General features: G+C 45.9%; 1 protein-coding gene and 1 pseudogene across 1 annotated transcript in view; both read right to left on the bottom strand.

The window, feature by feature from the left end:
- Positions 1-18,797, bottom strand: part of LOC149122564 (S-acyl fatty acid synthase thioesterase, medium chain-like) — a 33,682-nt gene extending 14,885 nt beyond the window's left edge. Inside the window, exons 1-2 of the mRNA XM_089311252.1 lie at positions 18,766-18,797; positions 18,003-18,211 (exon numbers count right to left, since the gene is read on the bottom strand). Of these exons, the coding sequence (XP_089167378.1) occupies positions 18,003-18,211; positions 18,766-18,797 (241 nt within the window). The remainder of the gene's footprint in view (positions 1-18,002; positions 18,212-18,765) is intronic.
- Positions 13,711-14,881, bottom strand: LOC127483440 (dead end protein homolog 1 pseudogene; annotated as a pseudogene).
- Positions 18,798-21,878: the final 3,081 nt, after the last annotated feature.

Genomic DNA, 21,878 nt, shown 5'->3' with positions numbered 1-21,878 from the left:
AGGACTCACAAAGTAATAGGAACAGTAGGAAGGAGAAGGAAATGGACGCTCTGGTGGTGAACGTGTGCTCATGAAATGGTAACCTTGACAGCCAGCATCTACATCAGGAAGACACCAGGCACTGGGATTCATTAAATTTGAGAGAACTGAATCCTCCACATAGTCAGGAGACTCAAAGCTCTAAACCCTCTGTGAAAAAGAAGACCAGGGAAAAACAAAGATCCTTCTAATGACAAGGGGAGAAAGAAGAGCTTTCTGGTTTTGCTTTTGCTCTGGATGGGAGAGAGGGGAGAAAATTGCCCTTCTAATTTTCAAACAAGGGGTTGAATTCATGCAGATTTAAAGTTTATTTATTTTACCATGTGGTCTGAGGAAAATGAAGTTTAACATAATACCTCAAAATACCTCAAAAATACCTGGGTTGGTAACCTTCTAGGGTGCCTAACAGAAGACATTATAGGTCATCTGATGAATACATAAATGACATAAGCCTCTTCAGAATCAAGAGCAATCTGATCAAATAATAGCTTGCAGAGAAAAGTTCCAATACATTCTTGAAAAAAATTTTTATAAGAAAGGCAAAGAGATGAGGGGAGAGTGAGAGAAGAGAGAGAAATCTTCCATCTGCTGGTTCACTCCCCAAATGGGCACAGTGGCCAGGGCTGGGCCAGGGCCTCCATCTGGGTCTCCCACATGGGTAGAAGGAGTCCAAGCACTTGGACCAACTTCTGCTGCTCCCCCAGGTGCATTGGCAGTAAGTTGGATTGGAAGCGTAGGAGCTGGGCCTTGCACTGGCATTCCAGTATGGGTTGCCAGCTTCACAAGTGGCAGCTGATCCTGCTATACTACAGTGCCAGTCCCTTTAATATAAAGTTTTATTTGTTTGAGTGGGAGGGGGCACTTCTATTCCCATCTACTGATACGTTCCCCACATGCCCACAATGGCTGAGTCTGGGCCAGGCCAAAGCTGGGAGCTGAGAATTCAATCCAGGTCTCCCACACGGAGGACAGGAACCCAATTACTTGAGCCATCCCTTGCTGTATCCCAGGTGCACATCAGCAGGAAGCTGGAATTGAAAGCAGAGCTGAGCCTTGAACCCGGGCACCTGGACATGGGATGCAAGCATCCCAACCAGTGTTGTGATTGCTGGGCCAAACGCCCACCCCTCCACTCAATCCAGATTTCTGTATCTTGTGACAGTCTTCCAAAAATGAGAACTAGTTAAGTACTTTTATATACACAGAGCCCAAGAAAATTCAGTGCCAGCAGACTTACACTGAATTAAATATTAAAAGAACTTCTTCAGGCAGAATAAAATAATATCAGGTAGAAATTTGAATCTACTCAAAGTTAATCATGTAAGGAAATATAAAAGACTTTTTCTCATTTTAAAATCACTAAAAGAAAAATGACTATTCTATGCAAAATAGCAGGTAGGACGGTTTGTTACCTTTGCGTAAGTGCCAGAGGAAGGATTGGAGTAGAACTCTTGCAAGATTTTCTCATAAAAACGAAGGGAGATTGCAGTGGGAGCCCCGCCGCCCATTTTGCAGTGTCTGAGTTCTTACCTCAGCTCTGCGTTCATCTCCAGCTTCCTGGTGATGCGCACCCTGGGAGACAGCAGGTGGTGGCTCAGGTAGCTGGGTCCCTGACCCCCCGGATCGGATATCTGGATTGAGTCCCAGCTGCTGCCTCCAGCCTGGTCCAGGCTCAGCTATTGCAGGCTTTTAATGACATGGTATAATGTAAGTTGGATGTAGACTGTGATAAGCTAAAGTTCCTAAACACCTAAAAATAGAACAGTGATCTATAGCTAAGAACCCAAAGGCAGAAGTAAAATGAGAGTTTAAAAAAAAAAAAAATGAGTCCCGGGGCCTGCATTGTGGTGCAGAGGGTTGAGTTGCCATCTGCAGTACTGATATCCTGCATGAGTCCTGATTCGAGTCCCAGCTGCTCCACTTCTGATCCAGTTTCTTCTAATGCACTAGGGAAGACAGCAGAGGATGGCCCAAGTACATGAGCCCCTGCCACACATGGAATAGGACACAGGGATGCAGTTCTTGGCTCCTGGCTTTGGCCTGGGCCAGTCCTGGCCTTTGTGGCCATTTGGGCTGTGAACCAGTGGAGGGAGGATCTTTGTCTCTCTCTCTCCCCCTCACTCCTTCCCTCCCTTGCCCTCCCTCTCTGTAACTCTGCCTTTCAAATAAGTAAGTAAATGAGTAAACACTCAGTCAAAAAGAAAAAAAGAAGATGGAAGGAAGGTATTATCAAGGCAGTGCACTATTGGAGTGAAAAGTAGACATTGCAGATTAGTAGAATGGAGACTCCAGAAATGTATCCACACATGTGCTGAGTCATGGACTTCCAGAGGGGTTACAATTACCCTGAGACTGCCATTCTGTTATGATGTGGTATTGACATGTAGACCAATGGAAGAGAATAGAGAGCCCAGAAACAGACCCCATGAGCATGAAAGCTCCCATTATAACAGCTGGCATTTACGATCAGTGGGGAATGTGTAGACCTCTCAGTGCGTGCTGCCCAGTCACTTGACACTTCATGAGGAGTAAATAACATTGAGTACCTGGCTCACCCCATATATAAAAGTCAACTCTAGCTTAAATATGAAAAAATATTTTAGGATTGAGAGAAGACGACAGGCCAATAACTTTTTAACTTAAGGTAATGGTTTACCTTTTATAGCAAGCTATGAAAAGCCCAAATTTTGAGTGATAAAGTTGGCTATATCAAAATTTAAAATTCAACCCACAAAACACAATAAAGGTAGAATCTAGAATATATAAGGAATTTCTACATGTCAGTAAAAAAAATAAGCAATCAAATAAAAAAGTGAACATGATACTAATTCAGCAGAAAGAAAACATAGCTAATTCGTATCTTAGAGATACCAAATTTCACTTATAAGGATTATTAAATTTAAGATAAGAATAATTTCATTCACAGAGTGGTGGAATATTAGGATGGTATTGTCAAAGGTATAGAGCCATCAGAATTGTCAGACACTGCTTTGATAGTAGAAATTGTTGTCATTTCTTTGGGGAGCACTCTGGCAATATTTCACATACTTGCGGATGTTCATATCCTGCCACTTAGATACTTCTAGATGTACACTCTGCTGCATGTGCATGCAAGAAAAATATGTAAGACTTCTCACAGAAGTACTGTGTATGGTAGCAAAAAGTGGAAATTACTTTAATGCCCATAAAGGGGAGAGTAGATATGTAAATTATTATAATCACACAATAGAATATAACAGCCGGCCCACATCCGCCTTGTCCCCGGGGTCCTGGAGGATTTCCTGCAGGGTCTGCAGCTCAGGGCAGGAACTAGACTTGCTCAGGGGTTGTGAGGGCTGGAAGGACAGGTCCACCAAGGGCTGGCCACCCGCAGAGGACATGGCCTGCTCGATGGGGACGCCCCCAGCAGCCAGATCCTCTGCGTGGAACTTCTCCTGGCTAGATGCTGAGGATGACTGGAAGGGACCACCCCAGGGAGATCCCTGGTCAGGCCAGCAGTGCCCCCACCCCCGCCACAGCCCCCTCCCTCGCTGGGCACCCAACTCCAGGTCAGAGCCCCACACCGATCCATGGACACCTGGCGATCCCCAGAAGGGTGCCGAGGACCCCAGGCTGCCCATGTGGAATGCCACTTCTCAGAGCAGAGGGGACAGATACCGAGTGCACAGAGCAAGCTGGGGCCCTGCTGGGAGACGTGGGGTAGAGGCCCTGCCGCCTCCTCACTCACCCTGCTGTAGGCATTGGCACGCCTGCAGTGCCCCTGATCCTCCAGCTCTGGGGGCTCTACCGGCACGGGGGCCTCGCCTGCACTGCCCTCCTCCAGCACCACTGCCTGGGGGGAGCACACGGGGCTGCTGGGGGCCAGGCTGAGCCTGGAGCACACGTGGTCTCGAGCGCGCCATCCTCTCCCTCCCAGAGGCCACTGTGGGCCAGGGCAATCCCAGCACAGGTCACTGCTGCATGGGCTCTGGGGCCAGGGCTGCCGGCCCCGCCCACCCAGGGCCCAGCAGAAGCTGCTGCCGTGCCTCCACGAGAAAGGAACCCCACCTGAGGCCTCAGCCCAGGCAGAGCAGGGCACTGGCCCTCGGGCACCATGCAAATGCCGAAGGGGTCCCCTGTACGTGCACACAGGCTTGGGACCCATTCCTGATAGTGGAGCTCGCCTCCAAATCCAAGCCAGGCCACAGCCTGGCACGCAAGAGGGGGCACAATGTCCCAAAGCAGTGTGTTCATGCCAGCATCAGGGGCGCGGGGGGAGAAGTGGCAACCGAGGTGGGCAGCCCGCGCCCTGCCCCTGCGGACAGGGTGGATGCAGCCCAGAGTGGGGTTCACAGAATACGGGTGGGGAGCGAGGCAAAGGCAGCTGCCACCCATCAGCATCTGCAGCGTGGCTGGTGTCACCAAAGACTGGGGGCCACCCCAAGTCCTTAAGGCCTTAAGAAGGCTCGCGAATGGAGCTCAGAGCTCAGCCACGGAGGGCCACGTGTCAAGGGGGCTGGGGCTGGCAAAGCAGGGGCCAGGTCCCTGTGTGGGTCAGGGCCGGCCCCAGGGCAGAGGGGGCTCGCAGCAAGCACCGCATTCCTGAGACGCACGAATACCTGCCCAGGAAATGCTCCTGTGCAGCTTCCCTTGGCAACTGGACGGGCACAGGGAGGAGAGAGGCCACTGCAAGGCAAAGTCCGCACTCAGCCGGCTCAGCAGGAACCCGCGCAGCCCAGCAGAGGGCGCCACCCGATCCTGGAGAGGAGAGAGGGGGCCAGCGGCGTCCGGGGCGGCGGGTTGGCTCCTGGCTCGGACCTCGGGGGAGGCAGGACCTCCCCATTCCTCACAAGCATCCTGGGCCTCCCAGGAGGCTCCACGCTGGTTCTAGGGCTGGGCGGCCGATAGGCAGGCTTCGGCATCCCAATCGAAACCCAAGCGGGACCCACGGCATTTGGTGGCCAGCACCAAAGGCCACCCCTGGCGCCCCCCAGTGGGCAGCTGCCGCTATGGGAGAGGATGAGAGCCAGTTTCCAAATGTCAGGGCCACAGCATGGCGTCCTCCCAGGCAGACCGTGTGGGAGACCCTGGAGCAGGGGTCCTCGCCCACCTGTGTTAGAGCGAGGGAGAAGAGGGGGCTTGGCTGTGCTGGTGGCCGGCACGGATAGCGACTTGTACAGGGCGGTGTGGCGATGCTCCTTGAAGCGCTCTGCAGCCATCCATGAGGGCATTGGACAGCTCCTGCAGGTGCATGTTGTTGATGCCGGATGAGAAGGGGCTCAGCGGGTTCTCCAGGCTCATCAGCCAGCTCGTGTTCCCTGTGGGCCTGTGGACCAAGATGTCAGCCCAGCCCTGGGTCAGCAGGGGCATGTAGGCTGCCAGGTTCGTCCTCTCCTGCGCTGGACCCTGGGTGCCTGCTGAGGCCCTGTCAGGCTTTGCAGCCGGTGCAGCCTGTGTTCCCGGAGAAGACGAGCTGCCTGGGAATTGGGAGGTCGGTGGGTCCAGGGCACCAACCCGAAGGCCGTGGCCTCCTGACATGGAACGGACGTGGTCCCGGGACCCACGGGACACCTGCTGCCCAGCCTGGGACTTCAGCTTGGCTGGTGCCTCCTTTGTCTGTCTCAAGTGCACGCCAGGGTCAGAACTCAACCCTGTCACAGTCGGGGCTTCTGGATGGAGACGGTGCTGCCTGGGCAGCCACTGACAAGGAGACCCAGGGCCTGGGCCCAGCGCAGCCCGAGGGTGCCCTGGCCTCCGGCTCACCTGGTGGCCTCGGGCCCCAAGGATACACCATCTCCGATTCTGCCCCATCGCACAGGGGCCAGCGGGCAGACAGGGTGGAGAAGGATACCTTCAAGAGCAGAGCCACGGCCACCAACGCCAAAAAAGAAAGGACTTCAAACTGGGCACCATCAGAGGCCAGTTCAAATTTGTGCATGTGATCATCATGCCATTGGACTACAAGTGCAACCTTGTATCCTTGCAGTGCAGGAAAGACATGGAAGGCCTGGTGGACACCAGCATGGCCAAGATCATATCTGACCGCAGCCTCCTGTTCGTGGCCCACCAGATGGCCCTGCATGCGAACGTGCACCACAGCCGCTCCAACCCCACTGATATCTACCCCTCCAAGTGGATCGCTCGCCTGTGGCACATCAAGCGGCTTCGCCAGCAGATCTGTGAGGTGGCCCAGTACTCCAACTCCAGCCTGCTGGTGCTGCACACGCACACACCTGCCCGCCCACACCAAGGCCCCAGCCCAGGCCCCAGCTGAGCCGGTGCCCCGCTACAAGACAGGCCAGTGCAAGTGCCTCCTCTCCTCCGCGGATGACTTCATGGAGTTTGTGTGAGGCCAGGGCCCAGCACAGATGAATACAGGCAGCTCAGCGGGGCGCCGAGACAGAAAAAAAAATAGTATATGAGAGTTAAAAATTGAGGAATAGAGATAGACATATCCATGCAACAAAAAATAGAGGAAACAGGTTTCAAAAGAATGTTTATGATAGGAAGCATCTATATATATATAGCATTATAAACATCTATACATAATAAAGTTGGATTGTGAAATAATGCTGTAGCTTGGTTGATATCTGGAGAGATCAAAAGTGGAGGGAGAATGATTGGGGGAGATGGCCACATGGAGTCACCAACTCTGCTGATACACTTTTATTCACTAAGGAGGACAGTGGACATGGTCAAGGTGGTGGTGTTATTTATACACGTTTAAATACCACTTGTTTTAAAAATGGTTCAGACTAGTAGCCTTTATTGTATTGAACCTTCATCCGTTGACTTAGAGCCTCATATAAAATAATTCCATTAATGTCTAAATAATTTTTATAAGAATTCCAGGGCTCTCTTGCAAAGAATGAATGATTTTGTTGGAGATCTGGTATCGGAGTGGTGGCCACCTTGAGGGAGCAGAAGGGTGTGTGTGAGAGGCAGAATTTCCAGGTGAGCGAGCCAGTCACCTTGGAGAAGAAAAATGTCTCTTGGATACCTGGTGGCAAAATAAAGAAGGATGGAGCTGAAGATAAGAATTCTACAGAAACAGGAAAATAGCAAAGAATCGGAATTCAGATACACACACACACACACACAGGTACCACTTACCTATTTTTAAAAACTACACTTCATTATATCAACAGAAGAGGGCACTAAGTAAGCAGCTCAGCCCCAGTAGACTGAGCTATTATTGCTGGTCAGAAAAATCCAACACCTTTCATCATAAACCTAACACACAGATTGCTGAACATAGAAATGAAAAATTTTTAGCTAAAGAAAATACTCATTAAAAAACAAAAGCAAAGCAGGAGGGGCATGTGTTGTAGTCAGTAGGATCACCAGTGCATGGGGCATCTGCATCCTATTCTGAGTGCCTGGGATCCAGTCTAGCCTTCCTGCTTATGGGCACCCTGGGAGGCAGAAGATGATGGCTCAAGTACCTGGTCTCTGCCACCCACATGGGAGACCTGGGTGGAGTTTCTGGCTGCTGGCTTCAGCCTGGACCAGCCCTGGCTGTTGGGGGACGTTTGTGTGAGTGAACCAGTCAATCTCTCTCTCACTCCCTTTCCAATAAATAAAAATAAACAAACTTTTAAAATACAGGCACAAAAGAAGGAAATAGCACAGTACTCCAACATAAACATGACACTGCAGAAATAAAAGGCACTATAAACTTAGAAATTTAAAATTCTGAATAGAAATAGTTGCCATCAAAGAAGGAGGTACCTTTCTCTGAAGAGAGGAGAGAACTTTCACTTTGACTATGGCCTTGTCTAAATAAGATCAGAATTTGTGAACTCAAGAGGCTTCCATAGCCTTGGCAACTCATGACAAGAGCCTCGGATGATTACTGATGTCATAAATAATTAATAAATTGTTAAATCAACAACAGGAATCACTGTGCACCTACTCCCCATGTGGCATCTCTGTCCTTAATATGTTGTACTATGCAAATTAATGGTAAAACTACTTACTCAAACAGTACTCTATACTTTGTGTGTCTGTGAAGGTGCAGTCTGTTGAAATCTTTGCTTAGTATATGCTAAGTTGATCTTCTGTATATAAAGATAATTGTAAATGAATCTTGATGAAGAATGGGATGGGAGAGGGAGTGGGAGATGGGATGGTTGCGGGTGGGAGGGAGGTTACAGGGGGGAAAAGCCGCTATAATACAAAAGTTGTACTTTGGAAATTTATACTCATTAAATAAAAGTTGGAAAAAAAGAAAGAAATAGTTGCACAGAATACTGTGAGGAAATTGACTAAAAGAAATGTTTCATAAATGAGGAAAGTAAAATTTCTGAGGATATAATAGATACAAAGTATTTAAAAGGATGCAGAGGATAGAAGTTGAAAAGCTAGAAAAAGGAAAGCAAAATAAAGAAAGGAAAAGTTACAAAAGCATATCTATAGAAGGCAGAAAAGGTCCTAGGATAGGAATAAAAGGAGACCCTCAAGAAAGCTAACAAAAAACAAAAACACTAGAAAAAAACATAAAAATATAATGAAAGCGAGACCACTCAAATTCATCTTAATACATGTAAGTGGACTTAATTCACCTATTCAAATAAAGAGTTTTAGATTGCTGCACAAAGCAAAATCAAATTCTTTCCTGTCTATAGAGACACACCCAAAACAAAGTGAAAAAGATTGAAAAGATACACCAGGAAATAGAATAGGCAGAAAAACATATCAGGGGTTGTATTGTAATTTCTGATGGGTAGAATTGGAGACAAAAACATCCAGCAAGATCAAGGGCACTTTATAGTGCTAAAGACCATGATTCCCAATGAACATAGAACAGTTACAAATTTCATTCACCCAATAATGCAGCAGTCTCTTCTTTTTTAAATATTTTAAAAATAAATTGTATGGGGGCCAGCGCTGTGACGTAGTGGGTCAAGCCCACTCCTGCACTGCCAGTATCCCATATGGACGCCAGCTTGGGTCCCAGCTGCTCCACTTCCCATCCAGCTCTCTGCTATGGCCTGGGGGGGGGGCAGTAGAAGATGGCCCAAGTCCTTGGGCCCCTGCACCCATGTGGGAGACTGGGAAGAAGCTCCTGGCTCCTAGCTTCGGATCTGCGCAGCTCCAGCCATTGCAGCCATCTGGGGAGTGAACCAGCGGATGGAAGACCTTCCTCTCTCTCTCTGCCTCTCTTTCTCTCTGTGTGTAACTCTGATTTTCAAGTAAATAAATATTAAAAAAATAAATTACATGTATTTTCATTTTATTTGAAAGGCAGAGAGAGAGAAAAAAAATAATAAATATCTTCCATCTGCTGGTTCTGTCTTCAGATGCTTTCAACAGCTAGGGCTGGGTCAATCTGAGAAGCAAGATTCCTAGAAGTCAGTCATGGTCTCTTGTGTGGGGGCAGGGGTCTAATAACTTGAGCCATGACTGCTGCCTCTCAAGGTTTGCATTGGCAGGAAGCTGGAATCAGGAGCAGAGCCAGGACTTGAACCAAGGCACTCTGATATGGGATGTGGGCATCCCAAGTGGTATCTTAATGAAATACCTACCCCACTTGGCCTGCTTTCTCTCCCTCCCTTCTCAACCCCCCCCCCAGCCTCGTCTTTCTCTCTTTCTCTTTCCTTCAATTTTATCTTCCGCATATAAGGGAGAACATGTAATATTTGTCTTTCTGTATCTGGCTTATTTCAGTTAACATAATGTCCTTCAGTTCCAACTATTCTGCTGCAAATGGTAGAATTTTATTATTTTTTTATAGCTGAATACTAGTCCAGTGTGTGTGTGTATGTATATATGCATACTTACTCTATTCATCTGATGATGAACACCATGGTTAACTCCATATTTTGGCTATTGTGAGCACAGCTGCTATAAACAGGGGAGAGCAGTATCTCTTTGCTCACATCACCTTAATTCTATTTTCCACAAACTTTTTGAAGCATCCTTATATCTTTAAAAGATATATTTCACCAAAATTAATTCCAGTAAAAATAGAAAATTTAAACATAACACAAACCCAGATTATTTCATAGGAAATATTTTATAAGTGTTCAAAGGACATAATAATGCTACTTATAATTCTCCATAATATCAATTCTACTTAAATAGAAAAAGAAAAACTAAAATTTCTTAGAAAGTACTTATGATAATCATCCCTGAATGTGAAAGATGGGGAAAAAAGCCTGGAATTAAAGAACACGCTTCCTTAGGGGTGAGTAGATTGTGGAGGCTGCTGTAACAAGTAATGTTGGGAGTTGGGTGTTTGGCCTAGCAGTTAAGCTGCTGGTTAGGGTGCCTGCATCACAATTTAGGGTACCTGTGACCTGGTGCTGGCTCTTCTCCCTAACTCAGCTTCTTCCTAATGCGATCATGGGAGGCAGCAGGTGATGGCTCGAACAGTCAGGTCCCTGCCATCCATGTGGGAGACCTCGTCTGAGTCCTGCCCAGCCACTGGTGGCCAGCTGCAGAGTGAACCATCAAGTGGAAGATCTGTCTGTTTCCTCCCCGCTCTCACTCTGCCTTTCAGATAAATAAATAAATCTCTCTTAAACATCCAATAGGTGAATAAAAGCTTTTTAAAAACACGAAAAGGTGATGCTGACAGTTGTACCTGAGTGTCTGTGTGACACTAGTGGGTAAGCTCAGTCAGCTCAGCCTTCACTACCAACACAGTAATAGTGATTCAGTTTCAAACATCTCTGCCTTGTGGTGGGGCCTGGAGAAATTCTGTCTTCATTACTTCCTCAGAGTGGAGTACAGAAAACTTCTGTTTCCATTTCCACATGAGACATGCGCATGACAAGGAAGAAAATGGGTGAAACTGAAGGTGAAACATCATACCTCGCCCATCCTAGATCCTAACCACGAAGGAAACCACGGTCGTCAGTTTTATGTCGTCTCCTATGTCTCTGTATCTTCTACATCATTCTGTCTTGGTGTATTCTTCCAATTCATGAATTTCTATATGTGAGTATAATCCTTTTAAATTTTTACACAAATGACAGTAGACCATAACATCATTCTACAACTGGTTTTGTTTTTCCCTACATAATTATATAACAGGTGTTGCTCTATATCTGTACATATAGACACTAATCATCCTTTGATTTTTTTAAATCATTCTTTTTAACAGTGGCATCATATCTAACTGTAGCTATGTCCCATAATTTATTTAACTAATTTTACATTAGTGGATATTATATTCCCAGAGTGTCTTTTTTTGTTTTGTTTTGTTTTGGTTTGGTTTGGTTTTTGGTTTTGGTTATTGCTTGCTGCAGGGATTTTTTTTTTTTTTGGTCCCTAAAACAATGCTGCAGTGAAGTGCTTTGTACGTACACATCAGCATACTTTGCTGTAGTTTAAGTTCCTAGAACTGATTTTCAGATAAGTCATAACAGGAAGGTGGCTGCCATTGCAACTGGAGCTGAACTATTAGAACTGCCAGAGGGGCACTGGAAGAGGGGTTGGGAATCGAGCACTTAGCAAATGTTCGACTGACTTTGAAGAAAGTAAAACTAAGCGACAGGGTGGATGCTTATTTAGCCTAGTGGTTAAGATGCCCATATCCCACGTCAGAGTCCATGGGTTCAATACCTGGCGCTGGCTCCTGGCTCCTGGCTCCTGGCTCCTGCTTCCTACTATTGCAGATTCTGGGAGGCAGCCGTAATGGCTCAAGTAATTGCCACCTTTGTGGGGGACCTGGATTGCATTCTTGGCTCCCGTCTTTAGCCCCAGGCCCAGCCCGGAACCTTGTGGGCATGTAAGGAGTAAATGAGAGGATGAAAACTCTATCCATTTCTGTCTCTCTCCCTCTCAAAAAAAAAAAAAAAAAAAAAAAGGCTACAAGTCAATACATAATTTTACAAGGTGACTTCTAGCCTATCAGAGCTAGTAAATATAATTTTAGATAAGTTTCATCTCCCATTTCTTTCAATATTTAACCTGAAAAGTACACACCTTGTATTGAACAAGCATACATCAAATAATTCATAGAAATATGAAATGAAAAGTAAGCTTATTTGCTACCAAAATTTGAAATCCATTCATAGTTTTTTCATGATAGGTATTCTCCATGAACTTTTTGAAGATGCCTCATAAAAATTACCTAACTGGAAATAAAAGAATGAAATTAGACACATTAGGACCTTCAAATGAATTTGTTTTGCTTTGTTTGTGAAAACACCTGAAGCAGAACTCCAAATAATTTATGACTATTCCAGGCTTAAGGAGATGGATCTTAACCTCCTCTCTGTGGAATGACTTGATTCCAAAGGGTGTGGGAAAGACACAGGGAAAAGGCAACTCTGCAGTGGAGACATTTGGCCCTACCTTGGCCCGGTGATCAAGGTTATCATATTGATAGGCCATATTGACCCAGATATAAAATGTTGAGAATGGCACTTCACCCTGGGCTCTTCTTCCCAGAAGCCCAGGACCCCAGTCTAGCCAGGATGAAAACATCAGGAAATCCAAATGAGATGCGTCTTACAGAGTACCTGACCTGAACTACTCCAAGGGAACAAGGGAAGTCTGAGAAACTGTCGCAGACTTGAGAAGGTTAAGGAGGTTCACCACTAAGTAATGTAGACTCAGATGAAACCAAAAGTGCGTCGGGGAAAACGAGTGAAATCCAAGTGAACAGTGGAGTTCAGTTATCAGTAATGCACCGATTTTGGTTTCTTAGTGGTGACGTGTATACCCTGTGGTGTAAGATGCCACTGATAAGAGACTGGGTATGCAGTAAATGAGTATTCTCTACTGACTACACAATTTTTCTGAAAACCTTAAACATCCTTTAAAAAAGACCTAGAGACATTACTTAGTCAAGAGTAAGAAAGAATATGAAGCAAGTGTGTCACAATACTGACATTTGAAGGCTGGGAGTTGGTACCCTATCGTTGATGCAGTACCCTCTACTCACATACCTAGATTTCCACACGTGACCAAGAAGTAGCTTGTCATAGACCAACACTCTCCTGGCAAAAACAGCGGAGTGCATTAGACACAAAGATGTAAATCTGTTTGGAGGTGTCAGGGAGCTGAGGCGGCAGCTGGGCCTAGCCTGAAGAGAAGACCTCTGGAGAAGGAGCTGATCCTGCTCAGCCTCCTCCCTCTACCGAGACGTGTGAATAATTGGGTGCAGGTAAAGCGTCCTAGGCTCCAGGGAAGGGCAACTTCTGCAAACCAAGCAGCTAGCCGTTTTCTGCATCCTCTCAAGGCACAAGGAGACAAAAATCAGAACACAGTGCTACAGAGGCAGCCAGGAAGTCCAGCCAGGACTCTAGGCAGGAGGAAAAGGTACAGCGTCTCTCCCTTCAAGGCTTTGGACTCATTCTTTTTTTTTTTTTTTTTAATTTGGGTTTAATATAAATACAACCATCATAGAAAACGTCGAAACGATACATTAACCAAAACCATAGTGCCAGGTGCTAGGGATGAAGGGCAGAATTTGACCCTTTGGTTCAGCCGGTCCCCCCAAGTAAAAAAACAGAAGTCAAATCGAACAGATTCATGTGCAGAGGGCAGGAAGGAGTGGCAGGGAAGGGCAGGGTGGGTGTCACAAAGGGAAGACCATGGGTTAGGTGGGGACTCAGAGGGGAGAGGACAAGGCCCAGCAGCGTAACTCAAGCCAAACCTGAGCTGCCCTAGATACACTGGGCTATGTCCCAACAGGGAGGCTATCAGGCCAAGGTGCCTTTCCCTTTCTTAAATCAGCTAGTCGGCTGCCCAGGCCTGCTGGGCTGGGGACTGACACAGGCTCTGCCAACCGTTGTAGGCTGCCTCTGTTGAGAGGACGGGGTGTGTGTGTGTGTGTGTGTGTGTGTATGACTGCTTAACTATGGTACCTGCCTCAGCCCCAGCAGACCACAGGAGGCTGGCCCCAGACTCACCCAGGGCCTCTAGCAGCTGTGCAGACACGGCATCCTTGGCTGTCTCATGCCCATCCTGCCCACCTGTGGGTAGCACAACCCAGATGAGGCCACTGAAGGGCACTGGATGCCCAGGGATCACCACCTGGTACCTGAAGCGGTGCCAGCCAGCAGGGCCCCTGCCCAAACACTTGGTGAGGAATACTGGGCTGCCCAGTTTCATTCGTTGGCACAGCAGCTGCAGGGCAGCCTGAGCTCCTTGAGACCCTAGCTTGTCCCTGGCCAGGGCCAATCGGTTGCCCTCAGGCTGAAGGTACCGCAATGAGGAACCCACAAGCTGCTGGCACAGTCGCTGTCTCAGGTCTGGCTTGAGCCACTCCACAGCCATCTGCTCTCCGCAGAGGCGGGACTGCCCTTCCACCAGGGCCTTTTTGGCCATAGCAGCAGCGCGGTGCGAGCTGAACTTGAGCAGTGCGATCTGCCTGAGCCCCGGCCCGGGGCTGGGCAGCAGCAGCGCCTCTTGCAGGCCGGGGCCCAGTGGCTGCAGCGCGAGCAGCAGCGCGTGTTGGCTCAGACACGGCGGCAAACAGTCCACACTCAGCTCGCACTTCTCCGTGCTGCGGCACCCCAGCAGCGGGCAGGAAGGCCGCAGCGGGTGGCTGTGCAGCGTGGCAATGGCGGCCTGTGCGCCGCGCTGTGAGCTGTAGCAGGCGTAGGACAACTCGCGGTTCAGGCCCCTGAAGGTCATCATTAGGCGGAATTCGTAGAGGTGGCCCACGCTCTGGAACAAAATCAGCTGGTGCTCGAACACGTCCTGGGGCAGCTGCCCTGTAAACACCTCGGACCCGGCCGGCGGTGGGCAGCCCACCCAGCCTGGGGGTGGCCCGCCATACTTCCTCTGCCCATTCACCTGCACCAGCCGGATGCCCGTCTCCCTGACCCATGCCTCTAGGGCCGCCTTGTTCTCTGGATTCACCCTCTCACACCATTGCTCACATTCGCGCTTGGACTGCATGGCTCTCTGTGGATTCATCCTTAAGTGAGGCAGAGATTAAGAAAATTCACAAAAAGAGGTGTGGCCTTTTCTTTAGTTTTATAATCCTGCAAAGAAAAATTCAAGTCTACACTCCACCAATAAGGAAGATCATAGGAAGAACAGACAGTAGATTCAAATGGAAGCACAGAGGAAAAGGTCTTAAAAAATGAGACAAGTGGAGCCAGCACTGTGGCGTGGTGGGTGATGCCACTACCTGTGGTGTTAGCATCCCATATGGGCGCCAGTTCAAGTCCTGGCTGCTCCACTTCTGATCAGCTCCCTGCTATTATGCCTAGGAAAGCAGTGGAAGATGGCCCTAGTGCTCCAGTGCCTGCACCCATGTGGGAGGTCCTGGCTTCAGATCAGCTCAGCTCCAGCCATTTGGGGAGTGAGCCAGCTGATGGAAGATCTGTCTGTCTGTCTCTCTCTCTCCAACTCTGCCTTTCAAATAAATTTAAAAATCTTAAAAAAAAAAAAAAAGAAAAACCAAGCTCAGTGACCTATGGAACCATGTCAAGCAATATAATATGTATTTAATTAGAATCCAAGAAGCAGAGGAAGGAGAGTAGCAGAAAGAAAATCTGAAGACATATGGACTGAAAAATTTGAAATTTAATACAAAATTATAAACCTAAGCATCTAAGAAGTAAAAGGAACTCCAAGCTTGATAAAGGTACATCAGATTTTTTAAAAAGGTAGTGACAGTTAAAAATCAGACAATTGTATATAACATTAATAATTATTGTTGACTGTTCATAAAAAACAATTCAAGTCAGAGAACAAGGGAATATTACCTGTAGAGTGTATTGTATGTTCAGAAGACGCCTGTGTATCTTGCAAGGTGAGACACAAGGCACACATATGGTGTAGTGGCTAAGCCACCGCTCGGGATGCCTGCATTCCATATTGGTGCCTGGCTTCTGGCGCTGCTGCCACTCGCGATTCCAGCCCCCTGATCATAAATGGCCTGGGAGGCAGCAGGTGATGACTCAAGTGGTCAAGCCCCTACCACTCATGTGGGAGACACAGACTGAGTTGCTGACTCCCCGTTTTGGCCTGGTCCAGCCTGGGCAGTTGTGGGCAGTTAACCAGCAGATGGGAGATTTGTATTCTTCTTCTCTCGGCCTTTCACCTACATTGAAAATAAACAGAAAATTTTAAAAAGCGAAGGCAAAATATAGGCAAGTGTAGCCTGTTGAGGGAATATGCCTGCTAGCATGCATGCACTATAAAAATTGCTTCCTCAGGCTGAAGGAAAATGATTCCAAACACAAATTCAGACTACACAAAGGAAGAAAATGCCAAAGCTTAATAGAAATGTGGATAAGTATGTTTTTCTCATTTAAAAAATTGTATAACTATTCAAAGCAAAAATAATACAAATGAGCTGTAGAAGTAAAGTGTATGGGGGCCGGCACTGTGGCATAGCGGGTAAAGCTGCCACCTGCAATGCCAGCATCCCGTGTGGGCACCGGTTCATGTTGTGGCTGATCCTCTTCTGCTCCAGCTCTCTGCTATGGCCTGGGAAGGCAGTGGAGGAGGGCCCAAATCCTTAGGCCCCAGCACCCACATGGGAGATCCAGAAGCTGCTGGTTCCTGACTTTGGATCGGCCCACCTCCAGCCGTTACGGCCATTTGGGGAGTGACCCAGTGGATGGAAGACCTTTTTCTCTTTCTGTAACTCTACCTATCAAATAAATAAATCTTTTTTTAAAAAAAGTATGACAACAGTAGCAAAAGAATGGGAGGGAACTACAAGTGTGATATTGTAAGATTTTGAAATTTTTAAAGACGATTTATTTTATTTTATTTGAAAGGCAGATAGGGAGAAAGAGAGAGAGAAGGAGAGAGGAAGGGAGGGAGGGAGAGAGAGGGAGGGAGAGAGAGAGGAGATCAATTTTCCATCTGCTGGTTCAACCTCCAAATAAATGGCCATAACAACCAGGGCTGGGCTAGGCTGAAGCCAGGAGCCTGAAACTCCATATTGGTCTCCCACATGAGTGACCAAAGCCCAAGTAATCTCGACATCTTCCACTGCCTTCCCAGGTGCATCAGCAGGAAGACAGATGAGAAGCAGAGCAACAGGGGCACAAACTGGCCTTCCCATATGGGATGCCCAGATAGTAAGTGGTGGCCTAACCCATTGCACCACAATGCTATCTTCAAGATTTGATTTAAAGATAGATTATGAGGAGTTAAAGATGCATTGTCAAGCACTATTAAAAAAAAAGAACTGCAACTAATAAGGCAATAGTGGAGATACACAGAATCTTATTTTAAAACTAAAAACAGAAAACAGGGCTTGGTGCTGAGGCTCAGCAGGTTAAAGCCCCAGCCTGTGGTGCCGGCATCCCATATGGGCACCAATTCACAACCTGACTGCTCCATTTCTGATCCAGCTCTCTACTGTGGCCTGGGAAAGCAGTAGAAGATGGCCCAAGTGCTTGGGCCCCTGCACCCACATGGGAGTGAACCAGCAGATAGAAGACCTCTCTCTTTCTCTCTCTGCCTCTGACTCTCTGTAACTGCCTTTCAAATAAATAAATGTTTAATTTTTAAAAATCCTCTTAGTTCTAACAATAATAACCAAATAAAGGCAATAGAATTTCTTTAGAAATGTAAAAATCACCCTATTTGAGTGAAATTTTGAATGCTTATAAATTACCTATAAATTAGGGAAATGTTTACCATGCTTCAGATTCCTGTATGTTTATGTAATCTGACCTTATTTGCTCTAAAAATTGATTGATTGATTTGGAAGGCAGAGCAACAGAGAGAGAAAGGGAGAGGCAGAATCTGCTGGCTCACTTCTCAAGTGGCTACAGCAGCCAGGCTGGGTCAGGCTAAAGCAAGGAGTCAAGAACTCCATCCAAGTATGTATCCTATGTCAGTGGCAGGAGCTCAGAGTACTTGGCATCTTCCACTGCCTTCCCAGGCACATTAGCAGGGAGCTGGATCAGAAGTAGAGCAGCTGGAACTTGAACCAGTGCTCCCATATGGGATGCTAGAGTCATAGGCTACAGCTTAACCCATTGTGCCACATGCTGGCCTGAGTCATCTGACTTTATAAATTGCTTAGATGGTGATGAAAATTAACGTACCTTCCAGTGAGTCATGAATTTTTTGGCCCCATTTGGCAAAATAAGTGGAGCCACCTCCTGCCCAGGGAAAGCAAATCAGTTTAAAAATTGCATTAGGATTTTGGTATATGCAGTTCAAAACTCTTTTATTCCTAGAGAGAAAAATGAAATTATTTAACAATACATAATTAAGTTCTTCAAACTGAATTCGATGTGTTTTAACATGAATGCTTGTTAATTATAAAGAACATATGTTCATATACAAAGTGATTTCTGATGTTATCTACAATTTGACAGTTGATGAAGCTGACAATGAACAGTACCGTGTCACTCAGCTAGGTTGTGCCAGATCAGGAATTAAAGTACAAATCCTATACAACCTCAACGCCACCTCCCTGCTTTGCCCTTTCCTGTGTTCTCAGCGTCCCACACAGGCAGCCACTGAGTGGTGAGAGATGGAGAACATAGCTGAGAAGCTTTGGCTTGGAGAATGGGGAACTGGAAGCCCTTCCACTTTGGTGTGTAAATGAACTCTTGCCTCCACTTTCCTAGAGCTTCAGCCAGGACAAGTACTTGGGCTTTGTCTTGTAGAACTCCACAAAGTCCGTGCCATCTCACAGAGTGAATAGTTGGTACCACTTACAGTGTGCCTGGTGTTAGCAGTAATGCCATCAAATTTGTCTTCTATGAGAAGCCTCCTTCGATCTAAAAAGGTCATCTTATAAAATCAGGGTATCGGAGTTCCTGGAGTGGGGGAAGAGCCAGCTTACACAGAGTGGCCTACCTGGTTCTCCCAGCTTGCTCTCTTCTCTCCATGCTGTCAGGAGTTCACACAATGCAGTAATTTACTGCTCCAACGCTGAATTCAATTCCTCTTTGGAGGTAAGACTTCTAGTTTGCCTTGTGTGTAGAGTGACCAAATTTCTACTTAAATCTGCTGACTTTTTATGGTTCCAACCACTGCAGAAGAGGAAGAAGAGGAGGAAGAACAGGAGGAAGGATAAGGGGGGGAGGAGGAGGAGGAGGAGGAGGAGAACAAATAATAATGTATTAGAAGCAACTTAACTGATGTAACCTGAGATAAGGAGTCACCTGCATCAATTCCTTTTAGATTTCCAATAAGTGCTTCCATTAGTGGAACTTTGGCTAATAGTCATAAAGACAAAGAAGCAACATTTTTAACTTCTAGCAACTGTGCAATCCTGCAGGCAAATAAACAGAAAACACTCTCAATACATATTGGGAAATTGGGGCGGGAGAGGGGACAGTAGCTATTTGTTTTGAAGGTTGGGATATCTTAGCTTTCTAGATATTTATAGAGTTATATCCTTTTAAATCTTAAGAGGGATTTTAACCACTTAACCACTATTTTATAAGCTTCAGATATTCAGAAAGGAGACAGAGTAAATACCCAAAGATCTGGTATTTAGACTCCTTCCTCAAGGGAAAACCAGTAGAAGCATTTGTTTGATTGGAATACCAGAGAGAAGGACTGGGCAGAGGCACTCTCCTAGATGTAATGGCATAGATTTATTTTCCCAGAACTGATTTGTAACACTAATCCAAAGATAAAACACACTCAGCAAAGTCCCAGCAGAATAGATTACAAAGAAATTTGCAAATCGATTCATTATACTGAAACTGCAAAACAAAGACAAAGGCAAAGTATTAAAAGTGGCCAGGGGATGAGAAGATAGGCATGGAATAGTAGCTTTGAAGGAAGCGCTGTAGGACTGGCAGCAGCGTGGCAAGCCAGAAGAGAACAGAATGATGTCTCCAAGTGTAAGAGAAAGAACCTTATTGTTTCTATGAAGTTTTATTGAATGTACACCAATGTCTGTGTTCCCCTGTCCCCTTGCAGGTTATCTTTATGACTTGGCTTATCCCATCAGGTTTGGTATGACTCTCAGGGTTACACAAGATGGCAGTTATGTCCAAAATGGCTCTAGTCTTGTGAAGTTAAATCCTTATACTTAAGTTCATCATTGTTAGTATAGACCTCATTTCTTTTTTTTTTCTTTTATTTAATGAATATAAATTTCCAAAGTATGACTTATGGATTACAATGGCTTCCCCCCATACCGTCCCTCCCACCCACAACCCTCCCCTTTCCCACTCCCTCTCCCCTTCCATTCACATCAAGATTCATTTTCGATTATCTTAATATACAGAAGATCAGCTTAGTATACATTAAGTAAGGATTTCTTTTTTTTTTTCATTTTTTTTTATTTTTTTATTTTTTTTTATCTTTTATTTAATGAATATAAATTTCCAAAGTACGACTCATGGGTTACAATGGCTTCCCCCCACCCATACCGTCCCTCCCACCCACAACCCTCCCCTTTCCCACTCCCTCTCCCCTTCCATTCACATCAAGATTCATTTTCGATTATCTTAATATACAGAAGATCAGCTTAGTATACCTTAAATAAGGATTTCAACAGTTTGCTCCCACACAGAAACATAAAGTGAAAAATAATAGATGATTTTTTTTAAATGATGATGAAATCAGATCAGACCTATTGTCATGTTTAATCCCAGTGAGAGTCAAGTTGGGAATTGATAATTTCTTTTTTTTTTTTTTTTTACAGAAGATCAGTTTAGTATACATTAAGTAAAGATTTCAACAGTTTGCACCCCCATAGAAACACAAAGTGAAATATACTGTTTGGGTACTCGTTATAGCATTAAGCCTCAGTGTACAGCACATTAAGGACAGAGATCCTACATGAGGAGTAAGTGCACAGTGACTCCTGTTGTTGACTTTACCAATTGACACTCCTGTCTATGGCATCAGTAATCTCCCTATGCACCAGTCATGAGTTTCCAAGGCTATGGAAGCCCCTTGAGTTCTCCGACTCTTATCTTGTTTAGACAAGGTCATAGTCAAAGTGGAGGTTCTCTCCTCCCTTCAGAGAAAGGTACCTCCTTCTTTGAAGACCTGTTCTTTCCACTGGGATCTCACTCACAGAGATCTTTTGCCAGAGTGTCTTGGCTTTCCATGCCTGAAATACTCTCATGGGCTTTTCAGCCAGATCCGAGTGCCTTTAGGGCTGATTCTGAGGCCAGAGTGCTATTTAGGACATCCACCATTCTATGAGTCTGCTGAGTATCTCACTTCCCATGTTGGATCACTCTCCCCTTTATTTATTCTATCGGTTAGTGTTAGCAGGTACTAGACTTGTTTATCTGCTCCCTTTGACTCTTAGTCCTTTCATTATGATCAATTGTGTACTGAAATTGATCACTTGGACTAGTGAGATGGCATTGGTACATGCCACCTTGATGGGATTGAATTGGAATCCCCTGGTATGTTTCCAACTCTACCAATTGGGGCAAGTCAGCCCGAGCATGCCCCAAATTATACATCTCTTCCCTCTCTTATTCCCACTCTTATGTTTAACAGGGATCACATTTCAGTTAAATTTCAACACTTAAGAATAACTGTGTGATAATTACAGAATTAAACCAGTCATATTAAGTAGAACAGACAAAAAAAAATACTATGAGGGATAATGTATTAAGTTGTCCATTAGCAGTCAGGGCTATGCTGATCAAGTCACCATTTCTCATAGTGTCCATTTCACTTCAGGATGTTTCCTTTTTGGTGTTCAGTCAGTTGTCACCAATCAGGGAGAACATATGGTATTTGTCCCTTTGGGACTGGCTTACTTCACTCAGCATGACGTGTTCCAGATTCCTCCATTTTGTTGCAAATGACTGGATTTCGTTGTTTCTTACTGCGGTATAGTATTCTAAAGAATACATATCCCATAATTTCTTTATCCAGTCTACCATTGATGGGCATTTAGGTTGGTTCCAGGTCTTGGCTATTGTGAATTGTGCTGCAATAAACATTAGGGTGCAGACCGCTTTTTTCTTTATCAATTTAAACTC

The sequence above is a fragment of the Oryctolagus cuniculus genome, chromosome 13 (genome assembly GCF_051225735.1).
Source record: "Oryctolagus cuniculus isolate XC-2025 breed Fujian yellow rabbit chromosome 13, ASM5122573v1, whole genome shotgun sequence".
Classification (NCBI taxonomy): Eukaryota; Metazoa; Chordata; class Mammalia; order Lagomorpha; family Leporidae; genus Oryctolagus; species Oryctolagus cuniculus.
Note: the sequence above shows the minus strand (reverse complement) of the source record. Positions and strands in the feature narration are given on the sequence as shown.